Source organism: Chelmon rostratus, chromosome 11, assembly GCF_017976325.1.
Source record: "Chelmon rostratus isolate fCheRos1 chromosome 11, fCheRos1.pri, whole genome shotgun sequence".
NCBI lineage: Eukaryota > Metazoa > Chordata > Actinopteri > Chaetodontiformes > Chaetodontidae > Chelmon > Chelmon rostratus.
This window is the reverse complement of record NC_055668.1, coordinates 14,139,629-14,163,235: the sequence shown is the minus strand read 5'-3', so window position 1 is coordinate 14,163,235 and position 23,607 is coordinate 14,139,629. Positions and strand designations below refer to the sequence as shown.

The 23,607-nt window shown below is 44.1% G+C and overlaps 1 protein-coding gene across 1 annotated transcript; it reads left to right on the top strand.

Moving 5' to 3' along the window:
• The first annotated feature begins 365 nt into the window (after positions 1-365).
• On the top strand, positions 366-23,169 carry LOC121613660 (semaphorin-4G-like). The gene is made up of 16 exons (XM_041947204.1): positions 366-489; positions 5,348-5,658; positions 9,831-9,979; positions 11,476-11,538; positions 11,669-11,767; positions 12,047-12,140; positions 12,218-12,331; positions 12,887-13,041; positions 13,916-14,091; positions 15,544-15,688; positions 16,513-16,735; positions 17,332-17,447; positions 17,535-17,689; positions 18,078-18,136; positions 18,595-21,057; positions 22,242-23,169. Exons 2-15 carry the CDS (start codon positions 5,466-5,468, stop codon positions 19,602-19,604), a joined length of 2,751 nt encoding a protein of 916 aa, XP_041803138.1. The 5' UTR covers positions 366-489; positions 5,348-5,465; the 3' UTR covers positions 19,605-21,057; positions 22,242-23,169.
• Positions 23,170-23,607: the final 438 nt, after the last annotated feature.

The following is a 23,607-nucleotide window of genomic DNA, read 5'->3' as shown; positions in this document are numbered from 1 at the left end:
ACACAGTCTGAAATTATTAAATTAAATATATTTGATTTTCTGTAACCGCCACATTTGTAATTCCCTCCGCGCCCGCCAGATGTCAGTGTGACGCCACCAAGCGGCACCGGGACAGGTTGCACTCGTGCACCTTTTTCACTTTTGCCTCACAACTGGAACTGTCCACGCGCCGCGTGATGCACCCCGAAAAAAAAAAGTGAGACGAAGCTGGACCCGTTTTATCGTCAACTGACAAGGAGAGGGGAGCGAGACCGGAGCACCTGATCTAGAGGCTGGCGGGGAGGAGAAAACGCGAAGAAGTGAGCGCGGTAGGAGGGCGGGCCACCTGTGACGGCTGAGGAGCTGAGACTCGACTCGGTCCCAGTATCAGTCGGCTGCTGCGTGTCGCTCTCTGTGTGTCTGACAGTGTGTACACACGTTTAAAGTCCAGCTGGATTATCTCGAGTTTAAGGAAACGTACATATCCGTCTCCTCGAGGAACTGATTCAGGTAAGACACCCACGAGCGCTGCTTAGAAACATACCTTACTGACTGCTAGTAGTGACTTTATCTTGATATATTTGTATTGTGGTACCTTTATAGTATTTCTACAACGACCCTACGGTGATAGCTGTGCAGTAGAATTATTTTTAATCTCTTAAATCTCCTCTAAATACATTTCCTGTTATATTTGTATATCATCCTCTTAGAAATATGGGGAAATCTACGTCTCATTGTGGGATATTTGCATCTTCATAGCAGCCCAGTTCAAACAGGTGCAATATATCAACCACTGAGGCAAGAACTGAGATCATAAATGTGTGTGTAATTGGCTAATTGCTATATTTAAAACACCCAGTGACCCATCATGAGCCTTCCTGCCTCATTTTACTGCATTACTGCGTTATAAGTCCTCTGGGGCTGCACTGGTGCACGGATGGAGTGACCCTCAATCCGTCAAACATCAGCGGGGATGTGGATGAAGTGGGCGACATACAAAGTAAAGCTGCAGCCTGTGATTCATGTGGAAAACATGTGGCAAGATGCCAGCTGAGCAACTCTGACTAGATCGAATCAGCTGTTAACACACACTGATGGTGTTGAAGGTGCTTGTAGAACATGATTGATCTTCTCATGGGTCATCAGCCTTCTCCTGTCCAAGCTGATGGTCTTTGTAACTGTTGATCTAATCATTAAGCCTGTAGGGAAACCCAGTGAACCCGCTCATCTGCCTGTGTAGTGTTTGCATATTCATGATGTAGTGGTTTGGTAGGTGGACACGAACGCTTGTAAGACATGCAAAGATGTGGTCATTTGACACAAAGTCTGTTATTGTTATGCAGACGTCTTGTCCTTGATGTTCTCTTCCTGTTGCGTTCTTTTTGTTCCACCTCATTCGTTAGAGGGGAGGTTAGCCGGTTTTCAGCTTGTTCAGATGTTGGTTTTGTCCATTTACAATCTTGCTTTTATAATGACTTCAGCAAAGCTTTTACTCTCGGGTATCTCGATGTTCTACTGCAGCCTTTCTTTGGGATTTATTACCCATAATAAATCCAAATGAAAACAGCTCAAAGTAAAGCCTGCACACTTATCAATGAAAAGACCAAGGCAAACATACTGTATATTCGTCATTAATTTATATTGCTGTGTCTATCCACTTTGTACACACAGCGTTGATTGCACATCTGTCCGTCCTCAAAGAGGGATTCCACCTCTTTTGCACTTCCTCTCGCGTAATCCCTTTTTCCCCTCACATTTTGGCTTATATACTACAGATAAAACCATTTTAACACGTTTGTGAGTTGACCATAAGCATCCCGTTTTCTTACATCAGACCAATCATGGGTTTTTTTTAGGGTCCAAACTTCTCTGTCTCTTCTCTGCCGTCAAAGAAAACAGAAATTTTAGACTTTAGACTCTAAACTGTTGCCACATCTGGACTCAACCCTGAAAAAAAAAACTGCAGCGGAGTGGAAAGATTCTCACAAATAACACAAATAAGCTGTTTGTGTGGCACAATTACAAACGCAGATACACTGACCATGCACTGTTTTAGTATCGTTTGTCGTGCTGTCAGAATAACTCCAGTGTGAAAGGACGGTTTAAAGATCCCAGTGTTATATTCACAAAGCGGCTGCAGGAAGTATAAAGCTAGAGAACAAATAGAGTTCAGTTCAGTTGGCTTCCTTTTGTCTGTCTGTGAGACAAGAGTGTTTTAATGCAGTCTGTCTCAGTTGAAATACAGCTCAATGGCTTTGACTCTAATCTTTTCTTCCATTTGTCTCTCTATCACACACACACACACACACACACACACACACACACACACACACACACAGACACGACTCCAAAAACAAGAGTTTTGGTCCTTGGGGACAGTTTTTGTCTGTTGATGGAGCTGTCACCGCAGCGCTCCAACCTCCTCCATTCAGGCAGGTTTATGGATGCTTTATAATTGGCTGATAAAATCCATTTTCGTGAATGAACGTCTCGGGACGGAGCGCCGGCAGTGAGATCAGGAGGAAGACAGATTCGAAAGGTTAGGTCGTGAGCGGCGGAGTCGCTGTGATCTCCTCTGGGTCAGCCTCATCTTATTTTCAGCATGTCTCGCTCTACGTTTTCTCAAAGGTTTGAGCGGTGTGCTCAGTGGCCAATTAACAATTGAGAGCTTTTGCATTCAGGGGGTCCGGGATACTCAGAGCAAGTCAGGGGTAATGGATTTTAGATGACAGAGAATCAGGAATGTCTCAATTACTGGCTCTGTCTGGCTTTGCTTTGTGCTGCTGGACTTTCTGGCAGTATTTTACCTCCTTGCTCGCCGCTCTCTCTTGGTCCCTCTTTCATATTTTCTTCCTCTCTTTCCCGTGAAACATCTCAATCCGAACAGACTCCGCTTCCTCTCGGGATTATAAAACCACGTCAGGACCACTGTGGCTGACTGACAGGCTGACTGATTGAAAGGATTTAGACCCCGACAGCCCATTTGAGTGGTTTTGTGCACACGACGCGGATGACTGACTTATAAAGAGCTCCTCACTGCACCTCCTCTGCTACCTTTTAAGCTTAGTTTAGCTTAGACCAGGCTGGGAGGGCAGTTGACACACCTTTACAGTGTTTGACAGCCCTCAGGAGAGGCAGCACATCCTGAAAGAGAATGTGAAACTCAAATAATTGGTGTCCCCAAAGTATATCTGCCATACTGGGAACAATATAGAGCTGTAAAATCCTATAAAAACTTATTTACAGGAGTGGAAATTTGTCCCCAGCGACTACATTTCAGGAGCTCCTAAAAGCAGCTGTGGTTTCACTCTGTTTTGAGGTTATTTCTCCACCCCTGGAAGACCATAAGATGGATTTGCATCCCACTTCCAAATCATTTAAATAGATCTAAAGCAAAGTTTAATTTTACTCCTGTACAGTAAAAATATCCCAATCTCAAACCTTCTATACTTTACTCGGCAATGAATTTGCAATCAGGGACGGATTTTTCCTTCCTTCTTTCCTGCCAGCGTGTTGTCAGAAGTTCTGACTACCAAGATTTTAGAGTCAGCTGCAGAAAAGTCATGTTTTTTAATGCAAGCAGATAATGCTGATTTTCATATTCAATTTATCTGTTGATTACTTTGAAATGATTAGTTTAGTCCATTAAAATGTCACAAAATGGGGAAAGATACCCACCAAAAGTTGTCAGAACCCAACTTGTTCTTCAAATTGCTTGTTTTGTTCAACCAAAAGTCCACAACACAGAGGTAATTTAATTAACAATGATATAAAACATAGAACTGCTGCAGATCCTCACATTTAAGCAACTGGAATGAGCAAATGTTGATCATTTTCTCTTGAAAAACGACTGAACTAATCAATTAATCATTTCAGAAGCAGACAGGCAGCTGGCCCACACAGATTCATTTGTAGTCCTTCCTCGCAGGTGCACTACTGTGCAATTTGTTGAGAAGATAAAGGGGAATAAATCAGTGTTATGTGTTTCTTATCTCACCTAGATCTTACCCAAACCTGCTGTGGGTTTCACGTCTCTCTGACTTCAGACCACAGGGGAAATCAGCTGAAACTGGTGACTGCAGGAAGATAGAAAATGAATCTCAAAACTCATTTAGCTTGTTTTAGGAAAATGTTCAGCATCTATGGACACATACTACATGTTTAAGAATATGATCAACTTCCCATAGCACTAGCAGTGCAGGAAAGTCTTACATAGAGCGAGTGGCCTGTGGGTGGAACGGTGGGTAGCAAAAGGTTATAATATCACAGTGTAATACAGTGCTGCGATTCCGTGTCTCACTGTTTCTACGTACTGTTAAAAGCACAGTCAGACCTGTTATCGACACCTTCACCCTGCTGTGTTTGTCCGTTACATTATGCAGTGCAGGAACGAGCAGACTGCCTGGACCTGGAGCTCTGCAGGGTGCTAGAGGCACCGTCTGTGAGAGAAAACAGCTAAAGAGTGGGACTGTTTACATTTGGAACTGGGAAACCATTAAAGACAGAAGTGGAGCATTTAGAGAGAGACAGTGTGTGTGTGTGAGTATGTGTGTGTGTGTCTGTGTGCGTGTGTGTGTGTGTGAGTGTTTGAAAGACAGACAGAGAAAGAGAGATGTCACCATTCCTCCGAATAAAGCTGGATAAGGTCGCTGATGCTCCACAGTCAGTGTATTCTTAGTGTTGGTGTGTGTACTGGTGCATGTAAAAATGACACACACACACACGCACACACATCATCTCCACCCTCCCCTCCTCTCACTTTCTCTCCCTTCACTCCTCCAAAAGAGGAGTCTTGTTCTGCTGGAACAACATTGACATTCACATCACAACACACGCACACACATCTCAGAGATGATCATATTTCACTGTCTTTCCTCTCGTGGATTTGGCGCCTCTCAGGTACGTCTGCTGCCGTTTGAACTGGGCTCACACCGCATCGGTCCGGATTGCTCCACACCGGCGTTTAATCCCCAAGTGTTTGCCCGCGATATCGGCACGTAGCTCTGTTTGACAGCCGTTGTTTGGTTAAGATATTTTTTTGTCATATGTTTACACTCGGCAGCTGCTGCTCACGCACCGCAGACTGCAAGACTTTGCAACGCGGAGAGCGCCATTGATCTGCACAGGCTTCCAATATCTTATTGAGTGAATGCACTTTGTGTCTCTTTCATATCTCTGTCGTCATCTTCGCGAAATCCTCCACATCGGTTTATTTTATGTGTTTGAACTGTGCCGCTCAACTTCACCAGCTTTTTCAACTTGTCCTCTGACTTTCTGAGGTGACGTCTTCAGTCGCAGCGCCTGCATGCACAGCATTTCAGAGATGACTGCTAACACTGTTGCTCTTGTGTGTGTTTTATTCTTTCAGGTTTCTTCTCATACAGCACGGTGAAAGAGGCTGCCTGCTCTCCTGCCGGTGTTGGTCTGATTGCGTGGGTGTGCGCACAGAGGTGTTTGTGAGTCGCCGGGCGAATATGCTTGCGTGAATGCCTCTGCATGCGTGTGCGCCCTGGTCGGAGAGCGCGTGCCCCATGAAACGCTCGGCGGAGATGCAGGGAGCTCGATCCGCCGCGATGCGGCTCCTGCTGCTGAGCTGCTGGGTGTGTGCGGCGGCCGGCTACCCGTTCAGAACGCCCCTAGACCTGGATGTGACTCCACGCGTCACAGTGCTCAGCAGCGGTAAGCACGGACACAAGCACACAGTGGCTTTTGTTCCAAAGTCAGGGTGTTTATGAACAGTTTTTGGTGCATTTCAAAGATCTTAATCAATTTGACCCCCAAGCATTGAACTTAAATACCTTAACTCAATTATTCCTGCAGTGCTTCACATTCAGACCAACAGTTGTGTTGTTTCTTTAAACGGATCTCCTTTTGGAAAGAAACAGTTTGTTCAGTCTCTCTGTTGTATTGCAGGTGCCACCTTCGTTCTCTTTATCTTGTTTTCAGTTTTCTTTATGTTCTTACTCTCTCCTGCCACAGCTCTTTTCTTAGATTCACCTCACATACGCCCACTTGCCACTAGTAATTCATACACCTGTCTCCTTTGTAAAGCATGATTTTTTTTTTTTTGTCAAACTGTGATTATTATTCATTTACCTTGTGTGAGTGATGGCATGTAGCCCGAGGTGCTACAGAGGCAGTGGCAGCTGAGTGAAGCGCTAACTCTTGGATCCCTGCGGAGCATCCAGGGAGACTGACACCACTGTAGGTAGTTGAGAAGCACCGTAACCATGACAACTGTTGTAGTATGGCGCAAGACTGCCGTATACAGTATTCTTTGGTGCATGTGTGGGCATGTGTGCGTGTGAGTGTATCTCCTTAAAGCTGTTATCTGATCCTGGGCTTTATTTGTTGATACACAGATGTGCGAAAGAAATTTTCTCACGTCTGCAGTTTGACTCGCGGCCAAATTCGCTGTATAAGATCTACTTGCAAGACAATGTCCCTCCTCCCCCCTTCTCTTTCTCTAAACAGTTGTCTCTCTCACAATACATCATCTACTTGCACTCATTATCCATCTTTTTTCCTCCTGTTACTCCGCTCGCCGTGAACCTCTGTTCATACCTTTATCTCGTTTTCTGTAAATCTTCAGTTAGTGCTCGAGCCAGCCCACAGGTCCTCCTACACGCCTCTTCTCCTTGTCTGCTGCCCCATCGCTCTCTCATCCACTCCCCCTCCTCTGCCATCCATCTCTCTTCCTCTGCACTTCAGCTCTGTCTCTTCTACTCCATTTTCCTTCATTAGTTTGTGCTTTTCATGGTTGCACAGCCATCTCCTAATTCCTTTACCTTGCAATTACCTCGAGTCTTTGTTTCTCGTGCTTCCCTCCTCCTGATGAGAAGACTTGGATATGCAAACTTGCCAGTAATCCCTTTAATCTCTGTGTTTCTTAGCAACCTGAAGGCAACGCTTCCAAACCTGTGTGGGGTAGTTAAATCACACATGCGTGCACACGAACACATTGAAACACACACACACACCTGTGTTCACTCCTCATTGCAGCGTCACTTTTTCCCCATAAAGAAGGTGAACACATTTGTGGGAGGGAGGTCGTTAAGGGTTATTAATTTGACAAATTCCAGGAGGTGAGCAGCTAAGATCTGGCAGAACAGCGAGCAGGTTGTTAAAGAGAATGAAAGCTGGTGTTACACCGGAATACCTTTTCATTGCACACACACTGATTCCAACCTGTCAGGTGTTCTGCGAGTGTACCACACTTTGACATCAGTTGCAGTCGGTGGATTTAACTTTGTTTATTCTGTACCACCTGTCGGGCCCGTTTGCATGTCAGAATACTCTGAACCGTAAACAGGCCTGATGCTCAAGTGTGGATTTGCATGTAAGGCTGTCACGTCACAGTCCAACGCGCAGAGGTTCAGCAGGTGTGTGTACGTGCGTGTGTGTGTGTCCCTGAACACTGTGTACTGTGCTTATCAGCTGAGGTCCCTGAGTGTTTGCTCAGTAAATAATATCATCTGGGCTTCTCTCTACCTCTCTCTCCCCTTTTCTTCCCCCATAGGATGAATCAAACATGCCTTCTTCTCACATGATCTTGCAGACTGAGGCTAAAATGTGCTGTCATGTAAATATCATGTCCATAAGCCCTCTGCTGCGTCACACTCATAGCGAGGTTGTTTTGAGTTACCTGGCTCCACCTGTCAGGCATTGTGTCTCCTATTGCTCGGATTACACTGAGGAAACTTGGGCATTGTCTCTGCTATATTGCACGGTCTTCACTCACAATGACACACTCACATCACGTAGGAAAAGTCATTGTTCAGAAAATCCCACACAGGTAATACTCTTCTGTCTCCTGCTGAGAATGAGAGAGGAAAGGTAGACACCTGATCACCCAGGAGCAGTCAGGGATGGGAACTGACTGCTGCTGCCGCTGGTGTAGTGAGCAGAGTGGATCATGTTTTGCAGCAGCTGATAGGAATCTTAATGACAGCTCACTTGATAACCATGCACTCTTCAGGGAGAAGTGGATTGGCTGAGGTCTGACACTTTTCTGTTTGGCCATATTGAGCTACTGTACTCCTCAGTGGGCCTGAAAGGTGCCTTAAACAGCTGACAGTAAAACCTGCTCAGCATTAGTCACGTAGCATGTTCTAATTAGACTTTAAGTGACTTTGCTGTAATTTTTCCATAGAGGACTGTTTGCTCACGTCACAGTTGTCCCGTGGAGATATTGTCGCGGTTACAACATGCCTAGAGGTTCTCTCTGTGTGTGTGTGTGTGTGTGTGTGTGCGTGTCTGTTGACAGTGGTGTCATGTTTACCCAAGCCAAGTGGAGTCCTGATTGGTCGTATGTTCAGAACTTGCATAACTCTCCAGAGTGACCTCATGACAGGTCTTTTAAGTGTGTGTAAATATGTGTGTGTGAGTGTGAGTCTTTGCTGAGTGTTTGTATGAGTGAACCTCATTAGTATCTTGTCCTGTCAAACAAATGCATCCCAATATAGCCTGGAAAACTGGACTAGGGGCATATACACAAAGCAAAGAAACCTCGAACCACAAAAAACCCCATTAAGTGAAAGTGGAATCTGATGTTGTGTTGGGCCTCATTTTATTACCGTCTTCCTCCTCGACAGAGCTGTGTAGGATAAACATAATCCCTTGGCTTTCATTGTCCATACTAGAGTTGCAATTTCATTTCTGGTCAGTGCTATTTATAACTATATTAAACAGAGAAAAGCAGAATTATGTGGCATTTTAGCAGTGAGGCTCTATGTTTGATAATGTTGTGTTGGTCAGTCTATGCACCGCTGATATCTTTAAGTTTCCCGACTGATATCTATGTGATGACCGTATTGACCAGCTATTGGATGCATTGTCATGAAATTCACCAATGCTTTTGTCATGTCTTTCCAAGTTCTTTGTGTTCTATGCTATTGATAATGCATTGTGCTTTTCCCATTGTGTTAGTTATTGTGTATTTTTCTTATATCAGACCTAACACAAGGAGCTGTGTGCAGCTACAGTAAATGGAGATTAATAGAAATTTTCTATCAGTCTAAAAACAGATCTCAGATTTCTGAGTCCCTGCAATCAAAGAAAAAGGCCTCTTTGCACTGACGTTCGACAATCATACAGCGAGAAATCCATCACAGAAGAAGAAGAGATTTCTATTTCTCCCTTTATTCTCATACTGTCAGGTTTGATAGAAAAAGTGCTCATTCTTGTGCTTTTAACACGCCGCTCCCTGACTGCAATAACTTTATGCACATTTGTGGGCTTTTTCAAGGCCTTCAAAGAGATTTGTTGCTGTATGCATATACACCAGTGTGGATTTTTGCATTAAGTTTTGTTCGAATTATCACATAAAAATCCAGATGACAATCGGGTGTGTATGTGTGTGGATGTGCACAATACAGTAATCAGTCCAGTGGGACTACAGAGGATAAATGAGTCAATTTGTTCATTTAGTATTTGAGAAAATATGAATGTGAACAGAGGATGCTTTGTTATTTGTTAGCCCACAGTTGTTCCCATAGAGACAGAGCCATAATCAATAGCAGCAGCATAATGTGTGCCGCCACACGAGTGAATTGGGTTGTTTCTGAGGAAGGAACAGCAACAGAAAGTTAAATTGGGGTTTTATCATCATTTTTGCTCCCACTGATATATTTTAAAAAAATGTCATCAATCCTTTATTAAAGATGTCAGTTATACTGGATATCATACCACTGAGTCAGTCACTAAAGAGCGTGTGTGGCGTACAGATGCCTGTGATGTATCTTTTTTTTTTTGTTTTGTTTTGGAGTCTGCTAAATAGGCGTAGCAGTCAGGTTACAAAAGGTCAACTTCATTAACAGCCAATTCTTCCCTCTCCTCCTCTCCTTCCTCAGGTCTCCAGGGCTGCAGGCGTTTCCAGTCCTCTGCAGTCAACTACAGCACCATGCTGCTGGAGGCTGACAGCGAGCGTCTCTACGTCGGGGCCCGGGGGGCTGTATTCGCCCTCAATGCCTCTGACATCTCAGCCAGCTCTGCTCCCACTGTAAGTTTTGTTTGTTTCGGTGTTGCCGCATGTTGTGTGCCTCAGCTGCTGTATCGTTATCTCTCCCACGGCTTCATTTGCATTCCACAATGCAGGAACTTTTTTCCGGCAACACTATTTCAATTTGAGGCAAAAGTATTTATTCCCCTGTCACTCCTTGTGTGTTTGTGTGCATTTGTGTGTGTGTGTGTGTGTGTGTGTGTGGGTGGGTGTGTGAGTGAGCATGTGTGTAGTCACAATAACTCACAATTACAACACAGGAGGATCTTGCTGCATAAACTTACATATTTAATGAGAAACTACTAAGCATTGTATCTTCTCACTGTACTCTAAATAGATAGAGAATTCATTCCCATCATCCACATACTGGAGCATGTTGACACGGAATAGTTCCTAATTAATGCAGGAATTAGCATACTATCTACCTCAACCCAGTGTTGCCAGTATTTACTCTACTGTTGAAGTTCAAACTCACAAACTCTGCAAAATCACAATTTGAAATGTCTCATTCCAGGTTTTGAACAAATTTCTCTGTGTTTCTACCTGACTTCTGTGGTATGTTTGGAAACCCTGGCAAAATAAAATTTGCGAGTCCTCTCTGTAGAACAGAAGTTTGTGATGATGGTCCCAACAAAAGGAGTGTGGGGTTTATCATTTTTGGCCCTTTTCCCATTCTTATAGTCAATGTTAAAGTTATAATTATGATGATTTTCTTCATGTCAGACCCAGTTTTAGATTTTTATTGCCTGTAGATGTATCAACACTCATCAGTCACATCATCAGCGGCGGAGTCTGCCATTGCTGTGCTGGTTTCAAGCGTTATTCACAGGAAACTGTGCCTCCATGTGCAAATGTCAAGAAATGTTATTGTCCAGAGGAGCAGAACATTGGGTAGTTTGATGAGGAAACACATTTGCTTGTGTAATGACAGCGATTTATAAGGAATTTGATTTTCAGTTTTCAGATTTGTACTATCGGCAGTGTCTAGTCCTCAACCTACTGCATGTTGCAGGAAAATGCCATTAACTTAACTGTCCCTTTAAGTAACTATAGGAGCTGAAAACACTCTTTCACCTGTCGTGCTGCTGTGCCGCTACCTGGTGACAACCTGACGTTAAGCTGTTATGCTATTTATGTTAATAAAGCTGTGGTGTCTGTAATATGGTGTAATTGCTAGTGCGTGTGGTTGTGGGTGTGTGTGTGTGTGTGTGTGCGTTAGTTTGTGTGTGTGTGTAGCACTCTCGCAACCACCTCCTGCTGTAAATACAATGTTAAGTCAACTTTCTTTACAGAAAAAAAGCTACTGTTCAGCAAGACAGTAAATTCAAATGCTATGAAATTTCTAATATATGGATAATTAGAGCAAAAAGACATCGCTCTGAGTTTATCTGCTGTCAGATCTGTGTTTTTTTTTGCTGAAATTCATGCAAGCCAGTGATGTGAAACCATCCAAATTTCTCTCTCTGTCTCGCTGTTTGTTATGTGGTGTGTATTAGATCGAGTGGGAAGCCTCCCCGGAGCAAAAACGCCAGTGTCTGCTCAAGGGAAAAGACAATAAGGTAGGAATTTAGTTATTCTTTCTCCCTCAGCCCTTTCTTTTCATCTTTTTTTTTTACGCGGTTCTCTCAAATGTATTGATCTTCGTTCCCTCACCATGATATCTTTTTTGGCTTTCTCTTCCTCTTCCAGACGGAGTGCTTTAATCACATCCGCTTCCTCCAGAGGTTTAACTCGACTCATCTCTACATGTGTGGGACTCATGCCTTCAGCCCCCTCTGTGCATACATAGTATGTCAATGCAAAACACATTACAGCCTGTGCAGCGCTGTTAAATACATTTGACATTTAATTAATTAATTTCTCACTGTCACAATGCAGGTGCAGTCAGTCTGCATGTTGTATTTGCCAAATAGATTAGTTCGTCTATAGATGTAGACGTGTGAAATGTGCTCGATTTATTTCACATCCTGAATTATATGTTCTGTGATTTTTGGAGATTCCTCATGTGTGGTTTCAAGATGAAACTAAATGACTTCCTCTTTATCCCGAATGTTTTGTCCTTTATAGGATGCGGAGAGGTTTGTGATGGCATCTCAGCCCGAAGAGGGCAGAGACAAATGTCCCTATGGCCCAGCAACAGGCTACACTGCCCTCATCATCGGTAAGTCCTTCAACAGTTGTCAGTCACTTCCAGAGCTTTACTAAAATACTGAAGCTAAGTAATTGCTTTCCCTCCAGACCAGCAGATGTATACAGCTTCCCAGTACGAGTTCAGGAGCTTTCCAGATATCCGCCGCAACTCTCCGTCTCCCACACTGAAGACGGAAGACGCCCCCACACGCTGGCTGAATGGTGAGCTAATCTGCTGGAATGATAAAAGCCTTTTAGCATGTTTAGCATGTTCAGCATGCTGGGTGGTCCAAGTGGTTTTAGCTCAATCAGCTAAGACCAGGTTTAAGCCTCTTTATTGGCTAGCATCTAATCTGCTGTAGCATCTCGGACTCTTAATCAGTGCCAGTGGATCAATAATGCATTATTTTACTTTCCTTACATCAGCTACTGGGTGCTCCACTAACTCTTAAAGCATTGCAACTTGTTACATGCATTGACAGTTCTTTTTGTTCTGACCACTGTGCACACTGTGTTGGTCACATTTCTTTCCCCTCTTATTACAAGTAGCCAGCTGCTCTTTTTAAGATGTTAAGATGCAACTATCTCACCTTTTTTGGTTTTGTTTCATGGTAAGACACCTCAGGAAGACAGGTAATATTACATTAACAGGGTATCTATAGCCAGTTTCAGGGTATCAAAATATCTTGTCAGTTCCAAAATGAGACACCATGAATGGAAACACTGTCAAAGCCTACTGAGTCACTGAGCCAGCGCATGTTTTTCTCCCCCATACAGAGGCAGACTTTGTGGGTTCTGCACTGGTGAGGGAGAGCCTGGGCAGCAGCACCGGCGACGATGATAAGATCTACTTCTTCTTCACCGAGACGAGCCTGGAGCAGACCCCGACCTACAGCCACAGCCAGGTGGCACGAGTGGCTCGGGTTTGTAAAGTGAGTGCAGCTTTAAAAGGAAGCAGGATATGATTTGAAACCGGGGGTGAAGCCTTACATCAGACTAGCTTGAGTGAAGTCTTGGTTAATGATAGGAGTGGGTGCTGTAAGAGATGAGCGGCTGGATGGGGAATGCATTTGTAACAAGGCAGCGGTGTGATTAGATGAGCAGACTGTGTAGCTGATGAATGGGCTGCAGAGTCAGTGGGACTCGGAGTGAGAGGGATGGATGACTGCAGGGGAGAGACAGACTGTTTAGCATCTTGTGCTGCCTAAAATGTTAGTGATTTACATTTCCAGGAAGGGGTTAAGAATATTGAGAGCCAATTGTACAGTGTAATAACCTTGTTGTTCTCTCCTGTGGCACCTTAAAATGAAGTCAGCTCACAGTTTCTCTCCTTGAAAGCTTTGTGGCATATTCGTTGTTTCATCTTAATAGAGATGCCTTGCGGCGGCATGTGTGACACTTGCAATTTGCCGTTGGCTAAATACATTTCAAAGTTAAAATCGGAGGGCAAGATGATGCCAGTTGCTGGATTTCCAAAAGAATTGTGGCCTTGAGTCAAACTTTTCCATTTCAAACCTATATAGACATTTAGCCTACACCTTTAGGTGTGTTGCAGTCTGCTGAGGAACAAAAACACACTCATACACAGACCTGTACAGCGGGGACTTATGGAAAGCCTTTAGCTTATTGAATGTATCGTTATTATTTTCTCTTGCCATCTGTTGCACTCTTTAGGAGGTTCACTTCCCCTTGTGTGCCACCTTGAGCCCAGTGTTTTGTCATTTATCCAGGCAGAACCTCATATGACCCTCTTTACTCCCTCCTCCTACTCCGTTTCTCATTTCTCCTCCATCTTTCTTCCCTCAGGGGGACCGAGGAGGCCATTTAACTCTCCAGAAACGGTGGACTTCCTTCCTCAAGGCCAGGCTGACGTGTTCTCTTCCCGAGTATGACTTCCACTTCAACATGCTGCGCAGCGTGTTCGTCATGCCCGGCCACATGCCGCAGGACACGCTCTTTTACGGCATCTTCGGCCTGGAGTGGTGAGTGTCTGTTGTCAAGATCTCTGGCTGCCGGGGACTTTGAGGATGCAAATGCAAATGAGCGAGGAAAAGATGAAAGGCAGCAGTCAATACATTCAGACAGTCGAAGAAGACAGGAAGGGACGAGATGAAAGAGAGGGGCAAGACAAAGCGAGGACAACTTTTTTATTGAAATGGTGTGAAAGTTGGGTGGAGAAGTTTTACAGAAGCTCTGAGGCGAGAATTAAAAATGCAAATTTAGATTCAAAGGAAAGTTGTAATCCTTAAGATTTCAGTCATGGTTGATTTGGCTACACCTGCAGTTAATGTGGTAACAGGAAGTACAGCTTAACAATAGAGCAAACACAGAAATATCACAAAAGGAAAACTGATGAATCTGTGTACAGTGCAGCTAAATAAACTTGCGGTGTTTAAATATAGATATATTAAATATTTAGTCGGTCAAAAATAATTGCAACAGAAGGGCACAGTGAAGCTGGATCCCTTGAAGATTTGGATCTGCAACTTGATGCATGGTGGTTAATAATGTCAGAGACAAACACATTTCCTATGGCTGCTTCACAATTCAAGTCTTCCCACGGTTGTCTGGTATTTAAACTATTTTAAATCGATTAAATATGTGAAGCTGCAGAAGTAGCAAATATTGGGTTTGCTTTAGCACTAGCTTATTGCAGCTCTGGTATGGTGTAAAGAGAGCGAACATGTGACAGTGAAGGCGTTATCAGTGAGGTGTAATTGCACTGGATCACATGCATGCATCGTTTTCATTCATCCCTTGCGTTTAGGTAGGCAAACTGAATACAAGAGGGAATGGCAGACCTCCCCACTCCAAATGACCCTACTATGCAGAGAAACTATTACATAAATTAAAATAGCCATTAAATGAAATGGCTATTGCAGAGTAAGTTCCTATTAATATTCTAAAAATTAGGTCTGATTTTAAGGAAAACCTGAAATGGCCCTTTGGAGAAACTAGTTTCCACTTTGCAGTGTGATTCATCCACTGCAAGGATGTAGCTGCTGAAAAGTGGATGTTGAGCCAAAACAAAATGTTTTGTGGAGAGGAAATATAAACAAACAATGATTATCTTCTGTCAGGGTGCTGCTGTGTCCTCTTGAGCTCCGCCTCTCCTGTCTCTTACCGCAACTCCTACTCCACCACTCTGAAGCCATTTCTTCTCCGTCTCCCCAACCCCTCCCAGAGATGTGTGACTTTGTGTCAGCTTTGTATTATTTCTTGTCAGCTTCCCCCCCCCCGCTTTCCTCCCATTTGTGTCTCTCCGTCTTTGCAGCTAGGTGATCCACTGATCTACTGTACTTCCACTGCTGTCCCTATGGCAACACTGGGTTTACTGCTGGTATTGTTCGCAGCCTGTGCTCTGGTCTTTTTCTCACTCTGTGTGTGTGTGTGTGTGTGTGTGTGTGTGTGTGTGTGTGTGTGACTGTCTTTAGGAAAAATGTGAAGGCATCTGCGGTGTGTCGCTTCTCGCTCTCTGACGTCCAAGAGGCCTTTCAAGGACCCTACATGGAGAACGAGGACTCTGGCTCCAAGTGGAAGGAATACACTGGAAAGATCCCTGACCCACGACCTGGAACGGTAAACACGCATGCAAACGCTCACATGCACTGCTGCCCTCTCACTCTCTTTGACACAAGATGAAGCACAGAAAAAAGTGTCTCCCTCCCCTTCGGCTTCCAAGGAGTCACACCAGAAAACTGATCCAGGAGGAAGCAGAGGAGAAGATGGAGGGAAAACGATGGAGAGCATGAGTGGCAGCCTCAAGGATGAGGCTCAAAACACAACCAGCTTATGTCACAGAAATCCATTTCCATGGTGATTAACTCCAGCCCGTAGCTTTGGCGACAATGGCTTAGTGCGGCAGCCAAGGCCGCACCATCGTTAACGGGAGTCGACATTATCCACTGTAGTGTCACTTCAACACTTTGTAGGACTTAATTTTAATGTTGCTATTAAACGGGAGGGAGAAACGGTCAAGGGTTTTAACTTGGGAGCATGAAAGCCTCTTAGAGGAGCTGGCTGAAGTCATTTGAAAAGGACAAAACCAGAGGGGAAGTTGTTCTCTTAGTCAGGTGCGGAGAGAGCTGAGTCGCCTCCATGTCAGCACAAGCCGGCTGTCGAACTCACACGGGCTCATTGTTGTGAAGTGAAAAGTTGCATTTTCCAAAGACGCAATCATGCACAGGCTCCAGTTTTCCTCTTGATCCTTTAATTTTCCCTGCAGGCCATCTCGCTAAGCCTCATGATATCCTCGCTGCCTTCCACTAACCGTCTCTATTTACAGAGAACGTTATTACAGATGAGCCAAACATGTCTCTCCTTTCCCTGCAGGCCACATCGTGCCTTGTTGCTTGCTCATCATCCCTCCTCTCATCGCTCTCTTTGGCTTCTTTTTCCTGCAGTGTATAACCGACGCTCTGAGGACCAGGGGCATAAATGTGTCCACCTCCCTGCCTGATGATGTGTTGGATTTTGTCAGGAGGCATCCTCTGATGTCCCAGCACGTCCAGCCTTCAGACAGACGCCCCCTTTTGTTCAGGAGGACCACAGACTACACACAAATGGCTGTACTGGTGATCCAAGGGTTAGATGGACGAACATACCATGTATTATACATGGGCACAGGTGTGTATGAAGTCAACTCATGTATTAATTTTAGAATTTGTGAAGGGCAAAGTTCAATATTTTCTCAGTCTGGTCCTTTACCGACATGATGCTCTATTTCTGCATACATGAGTTCCATCACAAACTTGCTCATAAATTTATTTTACTCGTGAACATTGCCCTTCGTAAATAACAAAAATGCATGTGCTTGTATTCTAGCACATAAAGAGAGAATAATAGCAAAAATAAAAGTTTGCAGAGAATCAACCCATAAGACAAATGTGGGAAAAAAAACAGTGTGAAAAGGACAAACTGGAGTTTTGTTTGTTTCTTGCATTAAAACGATATGTTTGCAGTCCACAAGTCCACACCTTACACATTTTGAATGCATCAACTGAGGTTCACACTCAACTATATTGTAACTCTGTAATAAAATAAAAGCAAATAAGTGCATTACCCACCTTAAGTTAGTTGCAAGTGTTTGCAAGTTAATCTATATTGCAGAATGAGATTAATAAGAAAACACAGTGACATCTTTTGGAAACTGGCTGACAGAAATGCTTGTAGGTATTTTTTTTTTTATCAAAAAGCTTCCCTTCTTTCCATGTCTCACTCAGATGAAGGCTGGTTACATAAAGCTGTAGAAGTTGAGGGTCAGCTGCACATTATCGAGGAGCTTCAAGTGTTTGAGGAACGACAGCCTGTTAACAACGTCCTGATATCTGCAAAACAGGTAGCGTGTCTGCACACACACGCACACACACCTTCTAATCTTCAGATCTAAATCCTACAGTATTTAAGTGCTCTCTCTCCACCCCAGATGAGTGTGTACGTGGGCTCTCCATCGGGTGTGGCGCAGCTTCCCCTCTCCAACTGTCGCAGATACACGTCGTGCTATGACTGCATCTTTGCCAGGGACCCTCACTGCGCCTGGAACGGAGCCCAGTGTGTGGACATAATGGCACACGCAGACAGGTGTGTACTGAAGGGTGTGTGTGCGCGTGATTGAATCAGGTGATTAAAGTGCTGCAAGTGCCCTTTTGTTTGTTTGGTTTGACTAAATCTCACAGTGCCCTGTCACAGTGTCAGCTCCATGAACTGTTGCGTAATGCCAGCGTTGGCAGAAACTTGATGCTAGCTGTGGTAGTAAACATCGTGTGCAGCTGTGTAAAGTTCACTGATTAATCTAGACAGAATCGCCTACTCAGTAGAAAGCTGTTATGGAGGCAATAACTGATATGAGATACTGTATATGAATAGAGCAGAATATATAGAGAGAAATCTCACAATACTAGATAGTTTTATGATACAGCAAGTGTTTATTCTTTGCAGTAATATGCTTTCGTTTCCTCCCTCTGCACAGATCCACTTTAATACAGGACATCCAGCATGGCAACAGTGGATGCAAGAGCACACAGGATGGTATGCAGAAATCTCTTATTTCTCACAGTGAGTGATGAAAGGGAGATTGAAAATAGAGAATGTTAGGAAGGACTCGAAAGATGCATGGTTGTCATCAGATGGCATGAAGGCCTCTTTGAAAGTTGATTATGCACACTGCGTTGGCAAAATCCACTCCTCCCTTCTTTAATCACATTTTTGCCATCTCTGGAGAGAAATCTGTTTGATATTCAAGGCAAGCAAATGCCTTCTCTCACTTCACAACTTCAATCTGATAAAATGTAGCATCTCCTCTCCACCCTCCGCTGTTCTGTCTCTGTACACGGTAATACGATGGCAGCGATTAAATGATGTGTAATTGGCATTTATCAGTAACTCTGGACAGCCTTTGATAATTTTGGTGTTAAACAAGTTGTGAGTTTTCCTGTAAACATAATGTGAATTCAGACTCTCTTACTGTATTAATGTGTGTGTTTCAGACGTTGCCCTGCGGAGCCGCACTGTGCGGGTGGGTGATGATGTGTTGCTGCAGTGTGAGCTCAGCTCCAACCTGGCGACGCCTCTCTGGACTCTGGATGGCAGCGAGCTGCAGGGCTACGGCCTCAACTCTGGCTTCAGAACCGGCACAGACGGCCTGCTGATCATCGAGGCCCGGCAGGACCAAAGCGGGCTGTACGCCTGCTTCGCTGTTGAGAACAATATCAAGGTTGCCGTAGTTACCTACAACGTCACCGTCCGCCTGGACCTGCCTCCTCCTCCAGCTGTTGAGCCAGATGAAGACCATCACAGTCTCTTCCCCACCCTGCCAGCACCCACTGACCGTGCCTCCTCCGAGAGGCCCCTGCCACCACCCCCGGCCCCTCTCCTCCCCCACTCAGAGCTGCTCTCCCCCAGGAACATGGAGGCCATGTACCTTTCTCTCATCACCATCCTCGGAGGCCTGTGTGTGGTCCTCACTGTCGTCCTCGTCTACGTGGGCTTCTGCCTGCGAGTAGGCCACAGAGGGAAGTATTCATTACGTGCTGCAGCTGCTTCCTACCCGAACAGCAAGAGGAGCAACAGGAACAGGAAGCAGCACAGGAACTCCGCTCACATGGAGCTGAAGACCATCTCGAGTCACTGCAATGGCAACGGCGTTTGTAATGGAGTTTCAAAGCAGCATAACGGCGGCGTCCAGGACGGAGGCTTCCTCCAAATTGTCCCCGGTGAGGGTCACCCATCGCCAAATAAAGAGTCTCCTCCCCCAGCCCCTCCCCTCCCACCGACTCCGCAACTTTCCTCTCCGGAGTGTGACTTTCCCAACGGGCTGACGGCCACGCTGCCCAGCGTCCTGAGGAGGATGAATGGCAACAGCTACGTGCTGCTGAGGCAGAGCGAGTCTGAAAACACGTCACCGCTCTGCTACTCTTTTGCTGAGGAGCTCAACAAGATCTTAGAGAAGAGGAAACACACTCAGCTGCTGCCCAGGCCGGACGAGAGCTCTGTGTAAACAGATGTAGCTCCCCCTGTGGTGGGAGGACTGCTGTGTTCTTACCTGGTGCTGAAGTGCCTGTCATATGACTCATTGTTGAGGACTAAAGCAATGACAGAGTCTTATCTACATTCTTTATTTTTTCCATATCGAAACATTCCTGCTTTTTGAACCTTTGAGCTGTTTGTCAACCTTAATTGCCAAATTTCCCAACACGTGAGAATGAGAAATGTCAGTGAAGGACCGACCATGTAATCTACCTCACCTCAATACTGCCCGGAAGTACATGTGCAGTCAGTCTGCAGTCTTATCCGAGTATCAGGCCTGAGATCTCAGAAAGATCTCTGATCCACAAAGCACAAAGCCGGACACACAGACTCCAACAAGGAGCAGAGCCCCACGGGGACATAAATACATGTGAAGACTTCTGCTGTGTGGCGGCCATATTTGGCTGGATTTCAACTGGAGGGCAGCTAGCCAAAGTTTGTTTGCACTGACAAGTGCACAGATGGCCTATGCATTTTTAAAACATGACATTCACACATTATAAATATTGAGGGAGATGGATGTGGTGAGAGAGGGAATTTGATGTTCAGTGTTTTCACCTTTAATACCGACTTAACCCCCTGCAATAACCAACACAAAATAATCTACAGTAACTCATGACAGCACATAACACTTTACACCAGCCATCATTAGAAAATGGTGAACAAATCATTATTTAATATTACTATTATAATAATAATTTGGAGTTAAGTAATTAAAGATTAATGTATTACTTTTTTACATGAATCATTAATGACATTATGACTTTATTTGATGATTAATGAATAACATTATTAATAATTCAAATCAGCATTTGTATGTGGTGTTAAAATAAGTAAGAAATTAAATCAATAACCTTTGACTGCCAAAGTTAACAGTTTGCTGGTAAATACACAAACACAAATACATGTTGCTGTACTTGGACCCCTAATTTACAGTTGCAGCTGAGGCTCACAATTCATCATCGATGTTTAAACTTGCATTGTTATGGTGAAGCCTTATGTCGGCCATTGAACATGAATTTATACAAACATTATAAGGGTCCACATTTATATAAAATGCACAAGATATTTAAAAAAAAAGCAAAAACAAATAATGTTATTTAACCTTTACATAATTAAAGAAATATTAAATAGTGATTATTTCACCAAGTGTTAATAGACAAACAGTATTATTGATTTTTATGCACTTTAAATACCGGTTTTTGAAGCCCTTTCGGAAAGTTAATGGACGCTTCTATGGAATTTGATTCTGCAACCTGTCAAGAGGCAGCATGCCACAGGAGCTTTTTGATTGGCCGCAGCTGTGTCTGCTGGACCTTGTTTGACTCAAGTGGATTAGAAGGAAAACACTGGCCGTGTCTCAGCCGAACCTGATTCCACCACAGACGGGCTGTGGGGCACAGCGTTGGCCAAAAGCATCCAAGGTAAATCATTTTTGTGTGTTCCCATCACATCTCCTGCACAGGCACTTTGCCCAACAAGCACTTAAAGGAATAGATCATGGAGTTGGAGTGCATGATCGCTGCATCAGTGTTTTAAAGACTGGATATACACAGAACACGAGAGCACAATGTTATCTTATATTTTACTGGATTTAAATCCGTTTGTATATGAACAACTTGTTTATCGGACTGCTGGGTTGTTTATAATTTGTGCAGACGTTTCAATTCAAAAATACCCAAATGAAAACATTAGCTGCAGTAAGATTCACAGATAAACTGTGACATCAGGCAAACAAACAATCTGACTGCATATTTCATTCATGAGAGGAGTCCAGTTATTTAAAACAAGCACCAAGACTTGATTCCTAGATATCAGGGTGACAGAGGAGCCTTTTAATATTTCATTTATTTTACTTTGTCTTTAGACTAATTTGGTCATTTTCATTCAACATCACACTGTTTGTTTTCCTTATCAGTGTCCTCGTGCTGCGTCCTCCTGTCAGAGGGCAGCGTTAATTAGACACTCGTCTTATGCCAAGTCTGACCTTACTGCAGGAGGAAGGAGAGAAGAGTTTGAGATCTCCCCAGAGATTTATAGTATGAACCACTCTCAAGCTCCCAATTATTTTCTCATACCCTCAGACTCACACTGGGGTTTTGTACTTTATTGCTGTATGTCAAAACAGAACCTGTCAAGTATAAACCCTGTGCTTATATGCACATATAGCCGAGCGACTCGCGCACCTCCGCACTGTGGCACGCTTGCGTAACGGCACATTTGATTGAATCTAACAAGCCTGTGATGTCGGAGTGTGAGATACTGTACGTGCTGCTGTGGTTCGCTTGAAGAGCCAAGCTCTCCAGTCAGTGGCACTGATCAAAGACATGAAAGGAGAAGGACATAGCTGCACACTTCCACATTAAACGCCTTCATTAAAGGCCTTTGACCTCTTTTCAAAGTGCAAGACAAGGTGAACACAATGGCAGGGGTTTTTTTTTTTTTTCGTTCCACATTCCTGCAAAAACATTAAAATCAGTCGCTAATGTGTTAATACTTGGAGCTGTGTTTGAAAAGGCCCAGGCCACATGTCGGCCTGATGCTGTCATTGCTGGCACTTAATGCCCCTCTCTCTCTCTCTCTCTCTCTCCATCTCTTTCGAATGCAGGTCTGATGAGCACGGGTCAGTTTGAATTCCTCTCAGTTTCATTCCAGGGGATACCATCTCCCCACCAGCGTCAGATGGACCAGCTCCAAAGATGTTCTTTTAATGAGCAGTGAAATGAAATTCACCATCATTAGTGGACGGCGGCGCCAGAAGAGAAAGAGAGGCGGCATAAGGGCTACAGCATTGTCTGTGCTACAGCTCTGCTTCCCCTCGACTGGAATGAAAATTGTTGTCTGCAGTGTCTTACCGAGCAGCGCTTGTTCTTCACACGGCGGCTCTTTGTGTGCAGAGAGCGTCCCTGCCTCTGTTTGATGCAAACTTGTTAGACCAAACTCGACGTATGATGACCTTTTTCTCACACTTGCTGCATGAATTATTTTTCAACACTGCTGTTTTTTTCTTTAAGTAAAGGCAACAACAAGGATAACTCATGTTAATATTAATGAAAAGTGCCAAGGTTGATGTTTAAAAAGTGCTTCGTGAGCCTATTTTACTGCAAAACCTGAAGGAAAAAGATTTTTAAAAAGAGGCGTATTTATTTTGTTATTTTGTAAGTCGTGTTTTGGAACTTATTGTTAATGTTTCTGTTTGAGTGCCAGTTGTGAGACACCGTCCTAACAATATAGGAGAATCGCAAGTTGCCTGTGTTGCACAAAATGTGATGAATAGGAGCACGGTAGCCAAAAGCATGCAGAGGCTGTACCAGCACCACAGAACTTACTATTTATAACAAATACACCAATTTACCTATTCATTCAGCTTTTTCTGTCACTGTAATGTCTAGGTATTTGTTTTGATCTCTATTTGCATGTTACACCATGCTTGTGCACACAGCAAATCACATTCTTTTACTAAACTAACACAAAGAATAACAAGGCAGCAAGTTCCTTTACATTTCAGTCTTAATGAGTTCAAATAAAACTTTGTACTTCAACCCCTGCTCTCCTCATCTTTGCTTGCGTTTGTCCACAGTTTGCCTCTCACATTTCAGCAAGGCAGGTAGATGAAACTGGTATGTTGTGTCTGAGAGGAGGCTGAGCGGAGGAGGCGTATGCATTGTTACTGGAGTCCCTGCAGCACAGCCTGGGGCTGTAAAACAGCACGGCACAGAGTGGTACGGAAAATGTTGCTGTGAGGTTGATGAACTGGTTCAGATCCAACTGGAGTGTCTAAGGACAGCCTTGTTGACAAAACCCACACATACAGTACATGTGCTGTGAGGGCATGACAAGAGAAAATGTTACCTCAGCCGATCCTTTTTTTTTTTATTAAAGAGCAGAAGCTCTTACTTTTAATCTGAGCCTTTTTATCTGATCTTTCAGAAATGCCACAGTCAATAGAGAACGCAGATTTTTCCATCATCCAT